Raw genomic sequence first — 22,723 nt, forward strand, 5'->3', positions numbered from 1 at the left:
TGCCTTTACACTACACACTTGATGCAGAGCTTAGCTAGAGCTGCATCCATCAGAAATGCAGCAGCTACTAAAGAGGGGAAAGGCTCCAGCAAACAGAAAATTAAAGTGGTGTCAAACCTACTTGTCTGCATTTGCTTGTCACCCAAATGCAGTCTTGGGGCCGTCGCAGGTTCTGCAGCGTAGCCCACGTGGCCCTCTCCAGCAAATTTCTTAAGGATACCAATTGTCTCCCAACTGAACACGTGAGTTTGGGATGGATCCATCTGCTGACAACAAAAAGGCTTCATTAACTACTGATTGCTCCCTCAAGAGCATCCAGTCCTTCAGTCTCCCAACAGCCCCATGAGTTATGGCAGAGCTGCCGTAGCCCACCGATGCACTGATAGCACGGAAGATTACCTGAGGCACATGCCATCGGACGTGCGTGAAAGTCGGCGAGACACCCCCATTTACTCTGTGACAGCTGGAATTAGCCCTGTATTTCTCACTCAAAATCGCAGCAGCTCAGAAGCAAGAGGAACCAGGCGTCCTGGCTCCTGTGTCTTTCGGCTGCATGCTCCACCGTCTGCACCAAATGATCTCAATGGGGCTATCAAGGTGTTCGAGGTGTACGTATCTGAAGCACCTATAACTATGTAGGTGTTTTAAAAATGTGTTCTTAAAAATGTACACTTAAAACAATACTGGATTGGACCAGAGGGCTCAGTACCTTGCAGAGTGCAGCCTTGACCTGCCAGAGATTGCTGCAAGTCCATTGCTGATAGATGGAGTTTGCTACCGTTTCTTTTTTTTTCTTCCCCCTTTAACTTCTTAAGACCAGGGCAATTAGCACAAGTCATTCCTCTTCTGAGGGCAGCCTAAGGATGCACAGCTTGCTAAAGTATTGCTTGTATAAGCAAGCAGCAATGAGTGCAAGACTATAGGATGTCCTAAAGCAGAGGTGGCCGACTTGGGTTGTGGGCAGTCTTACCTGCGGTAGAGAAAATCCAGCGGCGATCAACGGTAGGATAAACTGCCCCCAAAGAGAATTTCTTCCTGACCCTAGTTAGTTAGGTAACGAAGCATGAGGATTCAGATCTCCAAACTTTATTGTGGAGGGAGCTGGGCTTTGTGGTTGGTTAGCTGAAACCCTTGCTATTGTGGCTGCTCAGTCTCAAGGTTGCAGGGGCGCAGGTTGTAGCCGTGCTGGTCTAAGGACACAGGCAGACACGGTTCTTTGGGTAAATCCGATATCTTTGATTAAACCAACTTAAAAAGTTGGGGAAATTCTTCTTTGCAAGCATTCGGGGAGCTCCGCGTTCTGCAGGTTTTCATGAATTGCTAAAGCAACTAAGAAACGATTTGTGAATTTTCACACTAAAAAAAATACCCTCTTAAGAGACACATGGAGGAAGGAGATCCTTGTGACCTGTTTTAGTCCCTTTTTTTCTCATCTGATTTCTACTCTCCTCATGTAAGCACCAGCCTCTAGATCCATATATAATGGCTACGAGTTAGCGCTCTTAAATTGCAAATCAGTGCGCATGCAGGATATCGTGTGCACTTTCTTCCAAATCTTGGATCCCTTTTTCCTGCCTTGACTTCAGTCACCGAGTTCCCATTGACTAAGGGGGGCAGGCCAAGGCCAAAGGAAACCCATTAGCTACCCCCCACTCCCTGAAAGCCAGGAAACCCATTAGCTGCCCCCCACTCCCTGAAAGCCAGGCAAACCGATAGCAGCAGACAGATGCCAGCAACTCCATGCAGTGTTTTGAATGTTATTTCTTTAGGTTTAGGTTATAAATGTTATTTCTTTAGGTTGGCAGAAATGCCCCCACTGCTGCCTGGACAGGTGTTGGAGCTGCCCTCAAAACTGTTTTAAAAATCCAACCAAACTCGCGTTCAGATGCATCTGTGCAATAATTCAGCAGCATTTGTTGCCAGCCGGGCACTAGTTGCAGTCCTAATTAAGCTCATCATTTGGATTGAGTCTCTCTAGAGGGTCGGTTCCCCATTTCCTCCCCTGGCTGAAGGGATGAGCTTTGCTGCTTGCCCTCAACCTGATCAGACTCAGGCTATTCCAGAGCAACGTATAAAGTGATTTCCAAAGCCATGGGACGCTCTTTGTCTGTTCTGCATTCGTCTGAGAAGAACCAGATACAAGGCTTGGCTGCATCTTCTCTCCGCATCCTAGTAGGTGTCAAGCATATTGCACTGCCCAACTTCAGTGATTTTACCGAGCTAGCAACTTGGAGGCAGTTAACGTGCAGTGAAGTGAATGCATGTGGAAGCGTTGAAGGGCAAGGAAGGGCAAAGACATTTGCTCCTTGTGCTCCAGTGACCTTTCATTTTTGCTCCTCCTCTGCAGATGGCTTCTGCCTGCCCGAGTGGGATGGCATTGTCTGCTGGCCGGAAGGCATGCCAGGCAAAGTGGTGGCGTTGCCATGTCCAGAGTACATCTACGACTTCAATCACAAAGGTAAGCCTCCTCCCCAATTGCCAGGAGATGGTTATCCCCTGCAGGGTGGAGGGATGTGACTTGGGACTAGTGAGCTGGATGGGACAGATAGATAGATAGATAGATAGATAGATAGATAGATAGATGATCATAGGAAAGCCTGGCTGAAAGGGACTTTACAAGGTCACCTAGTACAGCCCCTGTTCAAGGCAAGGTCATCCCTGCCTCAACCATCCCTGCCTAACTTGAGCTTGACAATTTGCAGGGATGGAAAATCCACAACCCCCCTAGGTAACCTTTTTGCAACGCTTGAACAAATGCCCCATTTCAACTACCATATTTTCTTGAGTACCACATACTTAAATAAGACGCACACCTTGTTTTAGGAAGGCAGAATGAAGAAAAAGGGGTTTTCCAGAGCCATGGCTGAAGCCGATACATGAAGCAGCTCAGTAGTCCCCAGCCAACTTACATCACGCCGAATTTAGACTTTGAACCCTCTAATGGCCAAAATCTGCTGCTAATTCAAAAGCAACTGTGAGATGGTGAAAAGATAGTGTCTTCCCTGTTTATGCTGGCTGGAGAGAAGAGAGAGAATCAAAGGACAGGTATTACAGTGTCTCCCTGCTTCAGTTCTGGCACAGAAATCAGCTTCTCCGCTAAACATCTACATTCCCATTTTGGAGGGCTAATTTTTTCGGAGGGAAAAGGTGTTGTGTGGTATGTGAGGAATTACGGTAGCCCTTTGGGAATTTCTTAGTAGAACAAATAGCTGAGAGTCGACAGTTGGGTCCTCGTGGGAGATTTTGGGGGGTCTGACATAAAACTGTGAGCAAGAGGGGAAAAGGAAGATGAGGGTAGACTGGCGGTGTGTCACTGAGCTCCAGGGAGGCACCAGGAGAGATCATTCCTCGGTTCTGCGAGGCCTGCTGTCTGCTCAGCATCCCATCGTGTGCTCTGTCCTTTCTTCGCTAGGCCATGCCTATCGGCGGTGTGACCTGAACGGGAGCTGGGAGCTGGTGCCAGGCAACAACCGGACCTGGGCAAATTACAGCGAGTGTGCAAAGTTCCTCACCAACGAGACGAGGGAAAGGGTAAGTAGCGCTTGTACACAGCGCAAATGACCTCCCCCGCTGGAGAAATTCCCGGAGCTGGTGGGCTGCATCCAAACCTTTCTTCATCATGGTTTCACCCGAAGGGGGGTGGGAACTATTCTCGAAGCCAGCCATGCCTTCTTCTACCTGGCATGAGCCAACTTCACTGCGGTCGGGGAAGAAGCGGATAGCGTGCGGTGAGCAAGGTACTTAAGCAGCAGTGCCCACATGCCAGTGAGACTTGCTCCCTGCCAACAGAGACCACCCTGTGGACAGTTGACCATCTTCTCATAGCCTGCTGTGCAATACTGTAGCATCCAGTAGCCCCAGGCTTGGACCAGGAGTCTATTGTGCTCGGTGCTGTACAATTACAGAGCAGGAACATGGTCCCAACCTCAGAGAATTTGCAATCCAACTAGTAATAGCCCTCTCTTTGCATTGATTCTCAGTACGGAGCTGAGGACCTCTGAGTTTAAATGGCCCAGCTTCCACCCATTAAGCTAAAGAGTTGGGGATCTTCCCCAGTTAGCAGGCTTGTAAAGCTATTGTCATGACTCATGCATTAGAGGGGGCAAAACTCCCGTATTAATAAGGGTTGACACAGAGACAGGGTCCTTTAAACTCATGCTCCCCCAGTAACGAGTGACTGAAAATGGAGCTAGTCTTCATTTGGACGCTGAAATGAAGCTGAAGAGCAGTGGGGTTTGCTTCTCCGTGGCTCTGTGCCTGGGAGGTCCCGAGCAAAGAGCTACCAGAGCCGAATGATTGCATGTCACGGTCGCTTTACAAAGACACGGGTGATTTGCAAAGCCGTGGGGGGTTGGTACCCAGGAGCTCCTCGTCTTTCATGGAGACTAGAGATCAAAGATCAGCCTCTGGGTTAGCTCTCTGTAGACCTCCTGCCTGTCTCCGTATGAATACAGAGCGGCGAGATGCAGAAGTGAATCCTTCATTTTTGGCAGAAGCCAGGTTGGGATTTCCATGAGATGAGGCCTCATCCGCAGAATAAAATTGCATCTCTACCATTCCTCTGTCCCCACCGTATTTGCCAAGTATCCAACAGAAACCCTTATTTCTCGACACTACCTGCATCAGATATTTCTAGGCTGAGGTGTACGCTGTGCGCCGCGCCCCGTCCGTAGTTAGGATCGTGCCGTCTCCTGGCTCCCCGGAGGAAATGACGCTCGAGATCGAGCCACAAACTTCACAGCTGGGGGCAGGCAGGACGGCGACACGCACGCGGTTCCCGGGTGGAAATGCTCTCCTGTTTAACCCCAGCCCCACCAGCACCAGGGTTAGCAGCGAGGCAAAGCTTGCATCAAGTGGCTAAGTGAGGAAAGAGGTATTTGAGCGTCTCGGTCTATAATCATCCCAGCGGGGAACAGAAACGGCCCCAGGGCATCTCTGAGTATGCTGTGTAGACACGCCCGAGCTGGCTTTACGCCGGCTCCCTTTTACACTGCTAGCACGTCACAGAGACATATGGGTGAATGTCCTCAGCCTTTAGCTTCCTGAAGAGGTTTGGGCACACGTCCGGCTACACGTCCGGCTCTGAATGCCTACACCAGCTGCAATGGTTCAAAAGTCACCAGCTACGCAGAGTAATAAGCAGCGCCCCACTCGCGCTGGGAGCACAGTTACCCTGGCCTGAGCTTGGTTTCCACCAAGCATCTTCTGAACAGCTAAAGTCGGTCTGATAAATGCCCCCGAGAAATGACCACCTCTATTCGTGGCCGCGACTAGTAGTTGAAATCAAGGTGATGACACATGCCGGGAAATCCCGGCTGGTGGGCCCACCGTCACGGGGCCCTGGATCAGTTCCCACGAAAAGTTGGATGGGGAGGGTTCAACCATAGAAAAATAGGGGCTGGAAGGGTCCAACCCCCTACTCAAAGCAGGGCCAGCCCCAGCGATGTCACCCCAGCCAAGAAAATTTGGAGGGGAGCCGGTGCTCCCTTACGGTTTGGGTGCCCGCAGGGTGCGGAGCAGCCCAAACGAGGAGGAAGAAGGTGCGTGTTGTAAGGGACGATCCTGCACGACCCTGAACAGGGAGCAGAGCCCTGTCGCTGAGTTGAGGCGTGAGGTAGGGGAGCAGCTGGTCCTGGAAACTGCTGGGGACGGCATCGCATCCTCCAGAGTCCTAGGCAAGGGGGCAAGCAACTGCCCCATCCTTCTCCATTAATAACCAGCTTCTAAGAAGCGGCAGGTGCGGTCTCCTCCTCTCAACATGAGCATCCCTGCAGAGGCAAGGCTTCACAGGGGCCATTTTACTGCAGCCTTGACACCCTGAAACACAGCTGGCAGGTAGCTATTTGCAGGAACAGGGTCACGAGATCCATTTAGCATCCAAAGGCCCCTGTCTTCTGCAGCCTTTTAATTGCAGAGATGCCTACCGCAGTTCCCACGGGCTGCTCATCTCTGAAATTGTCTTCCCCTGCGGTGGTATCAAAGCTGGCGTCAAGTCAGGAAAAAGGCCGAGGCTAGCAATCTCCGGGCGAGAAGTTTGCCGTTGCTCCTGACATTGAGTTGAAACTTGTGCAGGGCTGCCATGTGCGGTTGGGTGGTCGCCTTGTTGTGTGGCTGCATTTCCGTGACGAGCAAGGCAGTCCCGATGTAGCTGCATTTAAGGCTTTGGGGGGTCCTGGCACATGAACGGGAATGGCCGACGAGTAATATTAGCTCATCATCTCTCTGCTGGTGGAGGGTGGCAGCAATGCAGACCCCTAGTCTTCTGCTCCCTGCAGACCTGGCAGGTTTATCAAGCCCTTCCTTGACTCTGAAGTAGGCGGGTTGGGGAATGCCAGGTGGGAGGAATTTTACCAGACACAAAGAGAGAAGTTTCTATTATTATTTTTCTCCCCCCCACTGGAGGGAGAGTATTTCCGTGTCATAAAATCATAGTAATGAAGGTTGCAAGGGACCTCGGGAGGTCACATCTAGTGCAAAGCAGGACCAGCCCCAGCTACATCATCCCAGCCAAGCCCTTGTCTGCCTGGGTCTTAAACCCCTCCAAGGATGGAGACTAGGAAGGAGGGAGGAAGGAACCTCCAAGGAAGGATGTCACCACTAACGACTGCAATTAACAGGCATGTTGCCATGGTATCAAGAGGTGGCTGGGATGTGTTGGGAGGGAGAGAGCTGGAGGAGCACAGCCCATGGGAAGTTGCAGAGAACTTAAGGCCTGAAGCCCAGAGGTCTGTATCTATATATCTAGATAGATAGATAGATAGATAGATAGATAGGGATGTGTGCATACATTTCTGTCTATAGCTAGCTAGATAGATAGATAGATACATGCTATAAGGGAGTACAAATATGTTCTTATTTAATTATGATAACTATGATAATTATGAGGTTGTCCAAAGCAACTGTCAGGCTTGGTGGTGCTATGCTAGCTAGCACCACGTCCAAAAGGGACCTGTGGGTCATAATTGACCATCAAATGAATAGGAGCTGCCTAAACGTCTGTGAACCTGTGAACATGTAAAGGAGGCCAGAGACTGCCAGTGTTTTTGAGCAATATAATTAGGAGGATTTCCCCCCCAGGACTGTCAAGAGGCTGCGTTGCTTTCTAATCAGCAATGTAAACTGAAGATATTCAAGCCAGGAGCATTTGCAGATCATAGCTGGGAAGCAGTTACTTGCGGGTTGGTTTTTCTGAGGGCCACTGATGTCAGATTGACACCCCTGCACCCCTCTCGCGCCGCGGGGCATGGAGAGGGTATCAGGAGGCTTTCATGGAGCGACTAGTGCCGGGGAAGGACGGGATGTGCCCCCTGGAAGAAGAGGCATCCTGGATGCTGGGCCAAAGAGAGGCAGGAACATCGTTTTCGAAGTGCCCCGGAGATCATGTAGCCCTCGTGGCTCAGTGCTTTGCCTCGTCTCTCATTTTCTGCCCCCAGTAGCCCAGGAGCCGGCTCGGAGAGGCTCCCTGCCTCCAAACCAAAGAGCTGGGAGACGCGTGGCTTCCACACCAGGGCCCTGACCCGACAGCCCCACGCTGTTTGTTTTCCATCCGGTGTCGATAGAAACCTGAGCTCGGGGCGATCAGCTCGGTCGGTGCTCGCCTGCCCGGGAACCCAGCCTGGCTACGAGGCCAGTCTGTCTCCCAGTGGTTTCTTCGTTAAGAGGAGCAGCCCCTGGGGCAAGGGTGTGCAAGGAGACAATTTGCTCGTGTCCTGGCCTGCGCTGGTTGGTAGCCCAAGCACGTTCCCCTTTCGCCTTGCTGCCCTCCCTTTGCAAGGGTGTGCGTCCATCCCGTCTCTGCTCCTCCGAGCGGGCCGCGGGCGGACTTGGGCACGGGCGCTGCCTCGCTGCCCTTCCTTAACGGGACAGTCAAGGAAGAGAGGCCAGGCAGCAACTTGGGAGGTTCATCTGTGCCTGGAAACCAGTCCCAGAGACATGGACCAAGAGAAGATGAAACCTCAGCCCACCAGCCCCGGCTTTGTCTGCTACGGCTTGTTTACAGCGCGGTGGTTTCGCTGCTCTCGGGGTAATGAGAGAAGCCCCCCAGGAGCCAGTCACGTGCCAGGCATGTCGAGAAAACTGCAGTGCGTCCCAGGGCGGCTTTATCAAAACAGCGTGGTTCAAAACCAAGTGGTTGCACAGCCTTTGCTTGCGGAGCTCATTCGCGCCTCGGTGAAAGGGTCGTGATGCTTGCAAACAAAAAGCGGCTGAATGAGTAGGGTCTGTTGGGTAGAGACTGCGTGGCCCTGCTTTATACTAAGATGCTGGGGGGGTTTCACGTGAGACTGATCCACAGTGAAGGGAGCCTTAATATTGGGTGGAGCGGGGAACAGGCAGGGATTTATTGACCCTTTGCATCGCAGACGCTGCACCGGTTAGCTCTCCATCAGTTGTTAAAGTCTCACGTGCAAACCCTCATCAGCACGTTGTCGTGGTTATATTTCAAAGTGGCTTGCCCAGGGCTAATGAGTGACAAATAGCTGTCCCCAGCCTGCTCAGCAATGGCCTGCTCTCCTCCCCTCTGCAGAAGGGGCTCCTGTGCTATTACGACGCAAAGCAATGCTGGCTGATTAAGCCTCCGTCCTAGGAAATCGGCCTTTTCTTTCCCAGATTGTGGGATTGAAATGCGCAGGTGGGGGAGACCAAAGAGCTCAGATACGCGAAGCACAGCAGACCGGGGCATTGCTCCCTGGACCCTTGCAGGAGCCGCTCAAGGATCTGGTCCCCAAATCCCTCCTCGGCAAGTGCTTTGATTGCTGAGCCCTGCCCAAACCAGCACATCTGCACCCGCTGGGCTCCGTGAGAAAACTTCCAGGTCACAACTGGAACAAGCCACGCAACTCCTCTTCTTCCATGGGAGGTGGATCAGAGCAGCACGCAGGGCCTTTTGGTCGCATCCCGTCCCTGGGCTGTTTAATGTCACCTCTTATTTAAAAAAAAAAAGAGTAGGAAGGGTGACAGCCGGTTCCGGGCATAGGGGATGGTTTGTGGCCATCCAAATGCTGTCCCCGCTAGTTTTAAGCATATCATTAACCACATCTGAATCAGCAGCTTTGATGGAGCCGGAAAGCCCTTCGATAGGCAGTTTAACTTCAGCCTTCCCGACAAGCCTCCAGCCTCACGCAGCCACCGGATCCGTTCAGTCGTCTCCTCTTCTCACGAGGAGACTCTGGATGTCCTAATGTCACGCCAGGACAGCATCACCCCTGGGTTTGCGGCGCCCTGGGGGGCAGACCGCATGCTGGGCAGTAGGAAGCCTGACGTTACATTATCGAAGGGGCTTGGCGCTGTAGATGCCTGACTGTCAGGCGACACCAAGAACCTGCCCGCGGAGAATCCAGATGTTTCGTGACGTCTCCAGCTGTGCACCCACAAGCTGAAGCGCTCCCGGTTACTAGCCACGCGTAGCCTCTCTTTATAGGGGAGCGGATACTCCTTGCTCCAGATGTCTTTTAGGGATATAGGGTGTGATTGTCTTGCTGTCCCTTCCTTGTGCAGACCTCAGTGCAGGGTGGGCACGCCCCAGCCGGCTACCGGGGTGCATTAACCCATGGACGTAGTGGGTGCATTAACCCATGGAGCTGTGGGGTGCATTAACCCATGGACGTCGCGTGCCCACGTCAGCCAAGCTGGCCTGGGTATCTCTACACTGTGCTGCAGACATCGGGGTGGGCTTGCCCCAGAGCTGGGGGTAGATCCCAGCCCCAACTGCATGTTTCTGTTTAATTTAGCATGCCCACAATGAGGAAGGAGAACCGCCGGGCTTCAGCTTGGATAAGAGTAAATTGGATGCTTATCTTGCTGGGATCCTATGACCCCAGCTGACTTCCTGCCCTTTGGGCGGGGGCTGGACTCGATGATCTCCCGAGGTCCCTTCCAGCCCTGATGTCTATGAAATCTATGAAATCTATGAAATAATGGGGGCATCGGGAGGAGTGGTGTTGGGGGGTATCTGGGGGAAGCTTTGCTGCATGTGCTAGGCCTGGGAAGCTCCCCTATATACTAAGGGGGGCTGGTTTGGGTACTCAGATCAAGCTGATCCCCTGTTTGGGGTCAGGAAGGAATTTGCCCCCTAGCTCGAATCGGCAAGGACCGTGGCTGGGGTGGGGTGTTGCTTTGTCTTCATCTCTTCCCAAAGGATGCCCTGCACTGCCTAGCATCATCTGAGCATGCACCATGGCAGCCTGGGCACCGACCGTGCCCTCGTCTCCCCTGCTGCCTTCCTGAAGCCCGCCGCGGGGGTTTTGTTGGGTGTTTTGTGGCTGCAGCATGCAAGAGGGGCTGACAGTTGTCTGTGGACTCAGCGGTCTGGGAGGCCCCTTCCCTGCTCGGTCTCAGTCGTGGTGACGGGGGCAAGGGGACGGGTTCCCACAGAAGCCGGTGGCGTGCGACACACCCTGTCTCCGGACGTGCACCGCCGCCCTCTGTGCTCCGCTATTACGCGGCGGGCGGGCGGGCGGGCGGCCGTCCCTGGGGCCGGGCCAAGCCATGGCCTTCCAGTTCCCCGTGCATGTGGGTGCTAGGAAGCGAGGCCCTTGGCAGCACTCGGAAGGGCACAGCAATGCCCCCTTAAGCACCACCGAGGCAGGGCAAAGCTCAAAACCCCCCACTGGTGCAGGACTGGGGACGTGATACAAAAGCATCAGGCTTCAGGTCCTTGTGCTCCATGCCCAGGCCCTTCGTGGCTTGTCCCCACGCCGTCCATCCGGCCCCCTGTTCAGCGGCGATGCCCACCTGCCACCAGCCCCCGCTGGCAGCCTTTCCCACTGGTTAGGTTTTCTGCATCTTTATTGCTGCCCCCACCCCGCCTTCACTCTCCCCCCAGATCAAACCCATTCTCTTCCTCCCAGGTCTTGCTTCTTTGCAGTGACCCCCACAAAAGGCAACCGGGGAGACCACTGGCGAGCACCGTCTCATCCCACCCTGGGACCCTCTGCTCTGTCTTCATGCACCTGGTGGCTCTTCTCGCACATGCCGATTGTAAGCCCTTCGGGGCAGAGGCTGCTTTTTCACTTTGCCCGACGGAGTCGTGCCCTGCATAGGCATCATGGGGCTGAAACAACCCTTCTAATCCCCACGTCCCCAGTTCCCATCCCATTGCATGACATCCTTGTTGCTGAGAGGCAAACCACGTCTGATTTGTGGCCTGTTCCCGGCCGGGTTGTAAAGCCATGGTTCAGGTGTGTGGCTATGAAACGACTGCCGTGTCGTGTTTCCTGTCTCTGAGCAAACACCACAATGCAGCTGAGGCTTCCCAAACGACAGGCTGAGATCTGCTGTTGCAGAGCTGCTATTCCCATGCCGTTTTATTGCGGACATTAAGACCTTTGGGGCTTTTCTGAAAACCCCAGTTCCTGGCAGACTGTCATTCTTAACCAAGTCATGGCTTTTATTTAAAGAAATGTGCGGCGGTAGCTGTCATTCCTGCAGAGCAAAGCTTTGGAGTGGGAAGGCTCAGATGAGACAGCAAAGGGAGCCCCACCGTGAATATAACTTTGCTTTTAAAACACCGGCTCCAGGTATTTGAATGCTCCTGGCGATGCGTGTCTGGAGCTGACTTGCAGAAAGCACTAGGCTAAGCTCGTCCTGTATCAGGAAGGAAGGATGCTCTGGGGTGTGCAGCTTGCTGCACTGGAGTGCAAGAGCCCTTGGGTCTGCCCTTGCCTTCTGGCCAGGTAAAATAGCCGGTGTCCTGCTTCCTCCTGAAAGAATAGGGATAGATGCTCTGCTGAGGAGGGCTATGTCAGCAAGACTGGGACTCAGTATCTTGTCCCTGCCTGCCCTGAAGAACCTGTGGCTCTGCATGGTGGCCGCAGGATGGGATGAGATCTATGAGGAGGCCAGAAGGTGCCCCAGAGCTCTCCCCGTCGCTCGCTGAGCCCTTTGCAAGGAGGGAACCAGTGTCCTTGCACTTTTCCAAGTGCTAGGATTAGAAGGAGCCTAGAAACACGCTGCCCTGAGGGGACGGAGGACGCGGCGGAGGGGGCCACACACTCCTCTCCCCTGGAGCGGGAGGGGAAGGTGTGCAGGGCGTCCCTTCCAAAGCTACTCTGGGCGTGGGAGACTGCTCCTGGGGCACGTGTCCTCCGTACCCAAAGCCCCTCCGTACAGCTCGGCCCTCAGCGACGGGACTGGGGCCTGCCTCCTAGCTCTCCTCTCTCTCTGCCATCCCAGAGCCTTCATCTTTTCCCATGATGCCGCTGTGCTACTGAAACCAGCTGCTGTTTCCAGAGGTTTGCATGTCCTGTGCTTGCAACTGAGTGTGTGCGTGTGTGCGTATACATGTGCATGTACATAAATATGTGTGTATATATACACTTTTGTGTATCCACATACATATCTATATACACATACATGCGTGTGTACACATACACATGCATATACATATATACGTTTGCATGTGTACATATACATATGCAGATGCATATCCATATATATGTGTGTTTGCACATACATCTACATATACACATATATATACGTGTGTGCATTCACACGTATATGTGCATAGACATCGACATATACCCATACCTGCGTGCATGTGTGTACATGTACATATACATATGCATATACATATATACATGTGTGTGCATTCACATGTGTGTACATATACATAGACGTGTACACATACATGTGTGCATGTGTACGCATGCATACACATATGCATATACTTATATATACATGTGTGCTTTCACACGTGTATGTACGTAGACATAGACATATGCACATACACGCATGCATGTGTGTACATGTACATATACATATGCATATATATATAAACACACGTGTGTGCATTCCCGTGTGTGTACATATACATATACACGTGTGCATGTGCATGTGCATGTGCGTGACACCTCTGGACCACCGTTATTTCAAAGATTCTCTGTGGCTAAACCACGCCTCGTAGCATGTTCGCCAGCCAATCAGAGGGTCCCTCCCGGTAGCACACTCCCTGCTCCTACAATAGAGCCGTTGTCTGATAGGGACATGGATGTTTCCACTTAAAATTCTGAATGGGGAAGGGAAAACTTTTTGTTCTGCCTGCCATCGTAAACCTTCTGGTGCTAGAATCCATTCCTTGGAGCGAAAATCTTCCTACACGAGCCTCGGGGAGACACGCCCCGGTGTCGGGGCTGCCCGGGTGCCCCCTTGGTGATGGGCAAGGGGTGCTGGGCCTCACCTGGGCCCCCCTTTTTCGAAATGCGCAGTCTGCTGGTGTCGCTTCTCGGCGACTTGCTGCAACCACTGCTTTATTTTTTCAAATAGATGAATGCTGGCAGGCACACCACTCCACCAGTGGAAACCACAAGGAAGCGTTCCCAGATCTGGGATTCTGATGTAACAGGGCTGAGGTTAACATTCCCGTGTGGCATTGCTAGCCCTAAATCAAAATCAGAGCTGTCATCCTGAGCCCAGCGTTACTAATGTTATTGAAACTTGGCCGGGAAGAGGGGAGGGCTGAGCAAAAAGATGCTGAATTGGTTGGTTTCTTCTGAGTTTATTTCTTGGCAAAGGAGATGAAAGCGCCTGTGGAGCTGAAATGCTAGTAGCTGTTTTAACCCTGCTAAAGCTGATATTCTTGACATGTTCCTTGCCTGGGAATAAGCCTCCAGTCATCTATGGGAAAGCTGACTCAAAAAGAAGGGTTTCTGAAGCCATGGCTTCCTAGATGTTTAAGGTATGAGGTACCTAAGGTCACCTAGTCTCTGTCCAAAAGCAAGGTAGAGTCCTACAGGGATGTGTAGTCTATCATAGAGACATAGAAAATGAGGGTTGAAGGCAGCTCAGGAGGTCACATCTAGTCCAACCCCTGCTCCAAGCAGGGCCAGCCCCAACTACATCCTCCCAGCCAAAGCTTGGTCTACCCAGAGCTGAAACACCTCCAACGATGGAGACCCCACCACCTCTCTGGGTGACCCACTCCACTGCTTCACCACCCCCCCAGTGAGAGAGTTTTTCCTAATATCCAGCCTCAACTTCCCTTGCTTCAGCTTGAGCCCATTGCTCCTTGTTCTGTCATCTGCCTCCACTGAGACCAGCCCAGCTCCAGCCTCTCTGCAGCCCCGTTGTGGCAAGGTTGTTGTGGTGAGACTTTGCAAACGGAAGTCACGTGCGTGCAATAGAGATGACAGGTCACGTTGCAGGGGAAGATGTTTTCTCCTAGTATCTGCTGGCCAAAATTTCGTCTCTCTCCAGGAGTTCGTGCTAGACACCCACCACCCTGGTAGCACTTCAGAGTAACCTGCTGAGCTAAATCCCACACATCCTTAGTCAAGCAAAAACCTTAAAGGAATGGATGTTTTGTCTGAATAGGCCTGAGTAAGAAAATCATGATTTCGCCACGTCTCATGACTTGCCTTGGGGTCCTTTGGAATGAAAAACGCTACCAAAATGCAGCGTATACTGGACATGCGAGGCACCGGCTTAAACTCTGAAGCACCTGCAAAGACTCCTGGCAGCCCTAGTGTCACTAGAAAATCACGTATTGTTGTCCACCGGGTCCATATAGTGATATTGCTCTAATCATCCCCCACACTCCTTTGATCCGTGGGTTTATATTCTCAGCAAGTACAATAGCCTTCATCCCTATGTGGCCAGCACCGCTGTGTTACCTTGCCATGGAATTAATTCTAAACTGGCATCTATTTTTCCCATCATTTGTGCTGCAGGAGGTCTTTGATCGTCTCTATGTGATTTATACTGTCGGATACTCCATCTCCCTGGGCTCCCTGACAGTGGCTGTCCTTATCCTGGGATACTTCAGGTAGGCATCTGTTTTGAGCTATCGATTTCTTATCTGGAGGTACTTGGGTTTTCAGACATCATGAACCTGCTTTGCGTGTGCATCTCCTCCGGCTGACATGGAGGTCGTCTTAGTTGTGGGTCGTGCCCTTGAAACAAAGATGGTGTGGAGGGTTGGGCACAAGCTCTCCCATCCTGCAGTAAATGGCCTGTGTGGAGAGAGCTCAGCCCTGCGTGCAACAACCTAATGCTCCTATTCGTACCAGGGGTGAAGTCTGAATGAGTCCAAGCCCTGGGGGAAGAGCAGCAAAGCTTTTCTGATGCCCTCGTGTTCCTAAGAGCATGCACCGGGGGCAAGAAATGGCTGGTAGCCCCTAGATGAGGAGTCCTCCAACTGTGATGGGGACGAGCTTATAGAGCCCGCTCTTCTCTAGGGGTGGTGCTCACACCTGCTGCCTGTGGTCAGGGTTGGAGACTGCCAGGAGGGAACTGGCTGGAGCGCACCACGCTCAGACGGAGGGTGGCTCCTTTCTCGGCTGGCCACGGCGAATCACGACAGCCGCCGCGCAATGCAACTTCTGCAGCGTCTGCAAATGAGCTCGCAGGCACCGCTGCCCGAGGCTAAACCATAGACCCGGGAATTAGACAGGCAACCTTTGGCTTTTCGAGCATGCAGACCTCTGGGAGGGCAAATTTCTTAGCCCAGGCAGTGGAGAGAACCTGTGCGTGTAGGTCTGATGTGCATCCAAAGCAAGACACTGGCCTCAGCACTGTGGCACCCGTGCTGTGTCGTCCTCCATTGCAAGGCCTCTTCCTCCTAAATGCCTCATTGCCTATCACAGAGCAGGAAGGTTTGGTAAAAAGCTTTAGTGCTGTAACTCTCCCCGCCACAAATAGAAACTCTGAGGATGCTCACATCTCACACCCCCCGGCGCTGAGCAGTTCTCCTCGCTGCTGTGTCGCTGCTAAAGTCGGAGGTTATGGTGGGAGAAGCAACAGTGCAGGAGCAGCACCCTCCGGCTCAGCTCACCCACCTCTCCGCCGGCCCACAGCCCGATCCGCTTGCATGAGACACCGAAATGTATGCTGCCATCAAAGCTGGGAGATTTCAATGGATATGAGCTCACAGCCCCTCTCAGCACTGCCCTGGACAAATAAATAATATCACCCCTCCCATGGGGACAGTGCTTCTGAGCTACAGGATCTCAAATTGCTCGGGGGTCTTTTATTCAGGGACCAGCCCACCCACTGCTGCAGGGCTGCCACGGCTGTTTTGGAGCCCTACTCCCGGGTCCTGGGGTCTGACAATGCCACAATAGGAGGTGTCGTGGAAACCGCGGAGGGGAGGCAGCCAGATGGGATATAACTTCTAACCCAAGATGAAGTTTTTCCCAGGCACGGGGATTAACACCCTTGTCTTACCAGACCGCCAGTGGCCGCCCACCCCGCTCTTTTTCCAAAACCGGGAGCAAGTCATCTCAGGCACCACCGAACCCCACCTTGTCTTTGCCCAGAGCATCCTTCCAGGTCCTACCACGAGGCTCGTGGCACCTTGTGGCTCTTTTTCAACCCTCTGCCCAGTCCCCCTGAAGACGGGGGAGGACCGGTTGAGTTTCCCAGGGTGAATTTGCATTGTAACGGGGCTCTGACTCTGGAGCGGGTCCACGGCAGCCACGTGGTGCTGTTGGGAGGAGGGGTCCCACCGCGGGGCAGAATCACTTGAACCCACCAGCAACCGGCAGCCAAGGTGGCTTTAGGGAAGCACAGGTGAATCTGGCCCGTGCCCAGGTGGACTTCCCACCTTTTCGCCCTTTTGTTCTCCCGCCCAGGCGTTTGCACTGCACGAGGAATTACATCCACATGCACCTGTTCGTCTCCTTCATGCTGAGAGCCGTCAGCATCTTTGTGAAGGACGCGGTCTTGTACTCGGGGTCGTATCTGGAGGAGATGGAGCGCATCTCAGAAGAAGACCTGAAGTCCATTACCGAGGCCCCCCCAGCGGATAAGTCGCAGTTTGTGAGTATTGTGCCTTCCTGCTCCTCTCTCCCTCCTGCGTATCGCCTCCCGTAGCACCCCGAGGGTTGGAAGCTGTAGACTTTCATGCCTCTTCCCCTCTTGGAGAGCTTTCTCTTTCCACTACCGCCCACGCCACCCCGTGTCCCACACATACAAGTGCTTGTACACCTTCTCTGCTCACCAGCCTGAATTCAGTCCAGGGTTTATGTGGGTCCTAAAGTCCCCTCTGACCTATCTGATCAATGCAAATGGGACTTTTATTTTCTATCCATGATCATCGCAGGGAATATCAGGGCGGGGGTTTTTGCCCACCGCTATTGCACAGTTTCCCAATGACAGCAGTGCCCAGGAGAGAGTCTCCTCTCTAGTCCAGAAGCGTTGCTGCCTCCATCCGTGTATCAGTCTCGCAGCGCACACTTTCCCCTCCGGTCCGTAACGCAATGCTTTTCCACTCTGCCGTTCAAAGCAAGAGCTGTCAGACCTGTGCCCTCTGACTGACATGCCTGCCTTTCCTGGACGCGGCGCTACGTGACTTGGAAAGCCCTCAACTCAGCTCTGAGTCCAGAGAACAGAGCTGGGAGAGGATGTAGGCTTTAAGCTGGAGCCGTACCTCATTAAACATCTCACTTTGCCGCAGTTTACAATGTGTTACAACTTACTGCTCCCATTACGATTTAACAACCCTGGCTCGGATGGTGAAACACATGTTGGAAAGGTGCTTCGCAGCATTGGATGCCATTAGAAAGAGAGGGGTTGTTGTCATCCTGGCACGTTGAAACCTGCTACTCCCACTGTTGTTGGCTGCTCCCATTTTAATGCATTATTCTGATTATTAGTAGTAAATGCAATGGGACAGATTCTGTCTGACTTATTAGATGCATTAAAGCCCCTAGCCTACATGCATCCAATACCTGCTCCCAGATCCCAACAACCATATGTCCTTCCATGGCAATTTTGGGGTCAGGGATCAGATCCCAATCATGCTGCTACTATTTTCCAGAGCAGGAGAGTCCGGGATCATGATCCCAGATGGCTCCCCTGCACCAGCAAGTAGAAAGCAGGGTGCCTGGTGAACTGGTGCAATCCCAGAGCTGCTTGAGGGACCACACTAGGCTGTTGAATGTGCTTTGGTGCTGTCCCAGGGCTGATGCTGCCAATCAGTTGATTGGCGGTTCCACCCCTGGGACCACGCTGGAGTCAGCCGTCGGGCTGCACGACCGGGACCCGTGCACACGTTCAGTTTCAGGTGCGATGGAAACCAGCCACGCAAATATTACACATAGTTTGCAGCACAATGTGGTGGTTTATTTCCCTTTCTTCCTCCCATTCATGGCATGAATGTGTGGCCAGGCTGGCATTAACTGGTTACTCCCACCTTAAGTGTAACGTCTGCCAGAGGTCTAATTGAGAGTCCATTTTCCAGCGCTGGAGCAGAGTGGAACAGAATTGCATGTAGGTGCCTAAGTCCGTGTTGATAAATTGGAGAGTCCAGTGAGGGCAATGGGAAAGGTGGGCACAACTTGTGAGAAGAGGCTGAGGCAACTGGGCTGATTTAGCCTGGAGAAGATGAAAGAAAGGCCTTACACTCCCGTATCTAGGCCAGGTCTGCCCGCAGTCATTGCCGTGCCTGCAGCTCGTGGCCTACTGGAACAAGCATTGCTCTAGGTGGCATTGGAAGCAGTCTCCTTGGTGGTAACGTGGAGCTCAGCAGGAGCAAACTGCCCAAATATTAGCTCAGGAGACTTCTGCAGCCCACACTGTCTTCCCTGCTGCCACAGCTAGACTACCCCTGAGCTAGCTAGCGTAAAGCAAGCTTGAATGTTTAAGCTGTGTGGTCACAGGAGTGCTTTCAGTGGAGCTTATCCGTAGTTCTCTCGCCATGAAACCAGTGTTGCTCCACTGAAATCTTTTAAGGGATTCAGTTTGGCCAGGTTTAGGAGCATTCCCCCATCCCTTGGCTTTCCGAACTGCAAAGGGGCATTTCAGGATTATTCACCACAGTCCATGCATTGTCGTAACCCACTTCGCAGCATGTATCATGTCCCTGCCAGCACCCGATCCCTGGAGAAGCTAGGTTTAGGAGCATCCCTCCACCCCCTGGCTTTCCAAATTGCAAAGGGACATTGCAGGATTATTCACCATGGTCCATGCATTATCATAACCCACTATGCCATGTGCATGATGTCCCTGCCTGCACTCGATCCCCGGAGAAGCTGAAGAGCCTCATGGGTTTAGTCTGGAAAGCCACCAGCTTGGTTCTTGGAGTCAAAGGCGGCTGCCATCACGTTGGCTCAGGGCCAGCCCATGCCGTCGACAACAAAGACGACGTGGATTTTGTAATGTTTCTGTAGCAGTCTGGGCACTCGTCCTTCCAGATCCATCACAATGGATAGCTGGGGCGGGAGGCTTCATTTTGTGCATCTCAGCACTTCAGCAGCATCTCCTGTTCAGTGGAATTCAAAAGCAAACCAGTGAGGAAGTGGATTAGCACTGATTAATAACTACCTTTTGTTTCCAAATGAAGTGGCAGCTCTGCAATTATCCCCTCAGCCGATGAATGTGTGGGTAGACAGCAATTTTCTACCAATATAGAAGTTACCACTAGAACAGGGTTGGTGTTGGGGTTTGGGGTTGTTGTTTTTTTTAATTTATCTTTCCTTTTTTCTTTTTCTTTTTGGCCACTGCTTTTTCTCTAGCAAAAAAAAGGGCATTTCTTAATTGATAAAAGTCACCAGCTTCATAGCCGAGCAGCCTGGGAATTCCTCGCTTCGAGCGCAGGATAAGCGGCGGGGCAGTTTTGTGCCTCATTCCCCGCGGCAGCGACGTGGTTTACTGCACAGCCCTCCCAAAGCAATCGGCAGGATTGCTGCCATGGCAGGATCTGTTTGCATGTAAAATCAGTCTGAGTGAAGCATTGGCGGAGGGAGCAACAGAGCAGCAAAACAGACTGGGGGGGGGGCCTGGGAGGAAAAATTTGTAACGAAAGGCTGAATGAACTAGGGGTATTCAGCCTGAAAGTGGAAAAAATAAGGCTGAGGAGGGATTTGATCAGCTGAAGGGTGATTAGCTGAATCCAAATAGCCGAAGGGTGATTCCAGAGAGGATGGAGATGGGCTCTTGTCCATGACCACTGGGGACAGGACTAGGAGCAATGGCCTCAAGCTGCATTAGGGGGTACTTAGGTTGGAGATAAGGAGGATCTTCCTGACTCTGAGGGTGGTTAAGCACTGCACCAGGCTGCCCAAAGAAACTGTGGACTCTTCATCCCTGGAAGCTTTCAAAAGCAGGTTAGACAGAAACTTGGCTGGGCTGGTTCAATCAGGGAGGATCCTGTGCTGAGCAAGGGACTGAACTAGATGGTCTTGTGAGGTCCTTTCCAGCCCTGCTTTCTTGTGATCTTCTGCTAGTCCACGAGGAACAATCCTGCAGTGACAGGGGGATGAGATTGGATGCCCCCCTCCCATGCTCCTCATTATCATGATCATCTACAATGCCAGGGTCATCACATCATACATGGATTAGTGGTTTTGTAACTGTGATGGTCTAGGGAATATGTGAGAAGCAGGATTTTTCAGGTCCTATCTTTAAGTGGATCCATTATATAGTTGGGAGAGATGCTAGACATGCTTTCGGGCACTAAGTGGCCTTCCTCAGTTCTCCTCGGGCCATTTTGTGCCCAAAATCTTGCCAAGCCTGTCTCCCAACTCCACAGTGGATTAATTATGTTTGGAATGAGGAATAATTGCTGCATCTCCAGCGGTAGATGTGGTAGGTAGTATGTGCGAGGCAGCATTGTTCATGAGGAGGTCACGGTCCCTTGGGGCACACTCAGACAAGCGAGAATGGGCAATATGTGCAGACGGGTCTGCACGCACCACACGTGCAGGCATTCCCCATGCTGCTAATTTGTAGCACACAGGGTTTTTTGACACTGGGAGATCAAAAAGACCTATATCTAAAAACAGGGAGGCAACATGTGCCACCCAAGATCGAAGCCTGGCCAGTCGGAGCCGTGCTCCAGATGCCGGCCAGGCTCCCTGCTGCAGGATTGCTGTGGCTGCAGCCCCCGGCGGTCCCCAGGACTCCAGGTAAGACTCCTGGGACCAGCCCAGGTGCTGGCCCTGGCCTCCCTAACCCCACCTGGGGCAACATGGTGTACCAGAGCACGTACACAGTGCTCTCTAGAGACAAATAGAAGCAGCATACATTGCAGCCTTCAGGGTCTATCAGTGTCAGTGTTTCCATCTCCCTGACTGCATGTCCTTCAGTACTTTGCTGAACAGTGAAGGCCTTAAGCTCTTGCTTACATGGATTTGCTGAATCAGGGCCCAAGGTTGAGGCTGGATTTTCTAAAGCACTCGCCTCCCAATATAGTCAGGTAGGAGTGGGGAGCACCTTCGAAAATCTGACCCGCGTGCTTTTGCAAATCTCTCGTCCCCACCCAGCTGAAGGTGCAAAGTAGACTCCTGTGAATAGTAGATCCGGCAGCTCAGTAGCTGAGCAGGGAAGAGAATTGGCTTTGAGGTGACCTAGAAAAAAAATATTAGTTTTCCACGCTGAAATGAAAACTTCTAAAAACCACTTGGAGACAAAGAAAGCATTTTGTTTCACCCAAAACCCTTTTTTTTTTATTTCTCATTAATCCAAGTCATCCTAGGAACAAAACATCCTTCCAAATGAAGCGCTGACATGTTTCTTCTCAAAAGTTTCCAAAACAAGCTGCTCAGGCTTTTTTTTTTAACCTTTGTAGCCATACGCTTGCTGTCTGTGGATGGGTAATTTGTGGTTGCACATTTGCTTCTGCAGTTTGCATGCACTAAACAGCTACTGATCCAGTGCTAAGTCCAATCGATCCAGTCCTAGCCCCCTTTGACTTCCACAGAGCCTCATTTGCCCTTGCCAACGGCTGTTTGGTTCCTTCTCAGCACTGCCAATGTGCCATCTCCAGCCGTTCACTTAGGTTCATTAAGTGCCGCCTGCTACTCCACCTACTCTCTTGCTGTGCAGACAGAGTGAACCTGTCTGGGTTTGCAGTCGGAGCGGCGTGCTCGCGGACGGTTCAGTGCTGCACACCTCCTGTGTCTATGCCGTCAACTTGCACACGTGATAACACCATCCTGCTGCTTGTCTGCCTTTGATAAAAGGCTTCCCCTGCATATCCTGAACATACAGGGCCTCTTTCACATGGATGTAATTGAATTCCTGTGCTGGCTGAAACAGCGAGCAGTCTGCACACACCCAGAAGTCAATGCATGTAGGTGCCGGCAGCGGCTGCTGATCAGCGCTCTGCTTCTCTGAGTCTGTGGCACAGCTGTAGTTCAAACTGCAGCAAGGGAAGTTGAGGCTGGATATTAGGAAAAGCTCTCTCACTAGGAGGGTGGTGAAGCACTGGGACAGGCTACCCAGAGAGGTGGTGGACGCTCCATGCTTGGAGGTGTTTAAGAGCCAGCTAGACAAATCCTTGGCTGGGACGATGTAGCTGGGGCTGGTCCTGCTTGGAGCAGGGGTTGGACTAGATGTGACCTCCTGAGACCCCTTCCAGACCTCATTGTCTATGAACCTATGATGTAAAAGCTACAATCAAGCACCAGCCCAGGGCCCTGGGATGCACATAGCAAACTCTATTGTGTCATTTTGCAGACTCCCCTGCTTTACCATTTCTGCTTCGGCTCACCATCTCGTGCACCGCAGAGCAGTTCTCTAGGTGACTAGAGTGGGGTAAATCCACTGCAACTCATTAACTCCAACCAAACTCAGAGCCAGTCCACAAGCTCCAAATGAGGTCCTACATCATTCAGAAAAAAATAAACTGGACAATAAAAGGGGGCTAATTGCAGAATCGTGTGCAATACTCCTGGGATCTTCCAAGAGATGTCATCTCCTAGCAGATTTCATGAGCTGATTCCCAGCCTACGGGTAACCTTTATCAGCCCGACCGACCATCAGCAGGGAATAAGCCAACCTAGCTCCA

At 52.2% G+C, this 22,723-nt stretch overlaps 1 protein-coding gene across 2 annotated transcripts in view; it reads left to right on the forward strand.

The window, feature by feature from the left end:
* The window catches only part of PTH1R (parathyroid hormone 1 receptor), a 146,278-nt gene that overhangs the window by 95,940 nt on the left and 27,615 nt on the right, over nucleotides 1–22,723 (forward strand). For both annotated transcript variants that reach the window (XR_016442410.1, XM_090047971.1), the window contains exons 3-6: nucleotides 2,348–2,458; nucleotides 3,413–3,531; nucleotides 14,664–14,758; nucleotides 16,566–16,752. Coding sequence is in view for 1 of the 2 variants with exons in the window: in XM_090047971.1 (XP_089904097.1) it covers nucleotides 2,348–2,458; nucleotides 3,413–3,531; nucleotides 14,664–14,758; nucleotides 16,566–16,752 (512 nt within the window). In the remaining variant the exon portion in view is untranslated. The remainder of the gene's footprint in view (nucleotides 1–2,347; nucleotides 2,459–3,412; nucleotides 3,532–14,663; nucleotides 14,759–16,565; nucleotides 16,753–22,723) is intronic.

This window comes from Crocodylus siamensis, chromosome 5 (genome assembly GCF_052110815.1).
Source record: "Crocodylus siamensis isolate JL-2025a chromosome 5, ASM5211081v1, whole genome shotgun sequence".
Classification (NCBI taxonomy): Eukaryota; Metazoa; Chordata; order Crocodylia; family Crocodylidae; genus Crocodylus; species Crocodylus siamensis.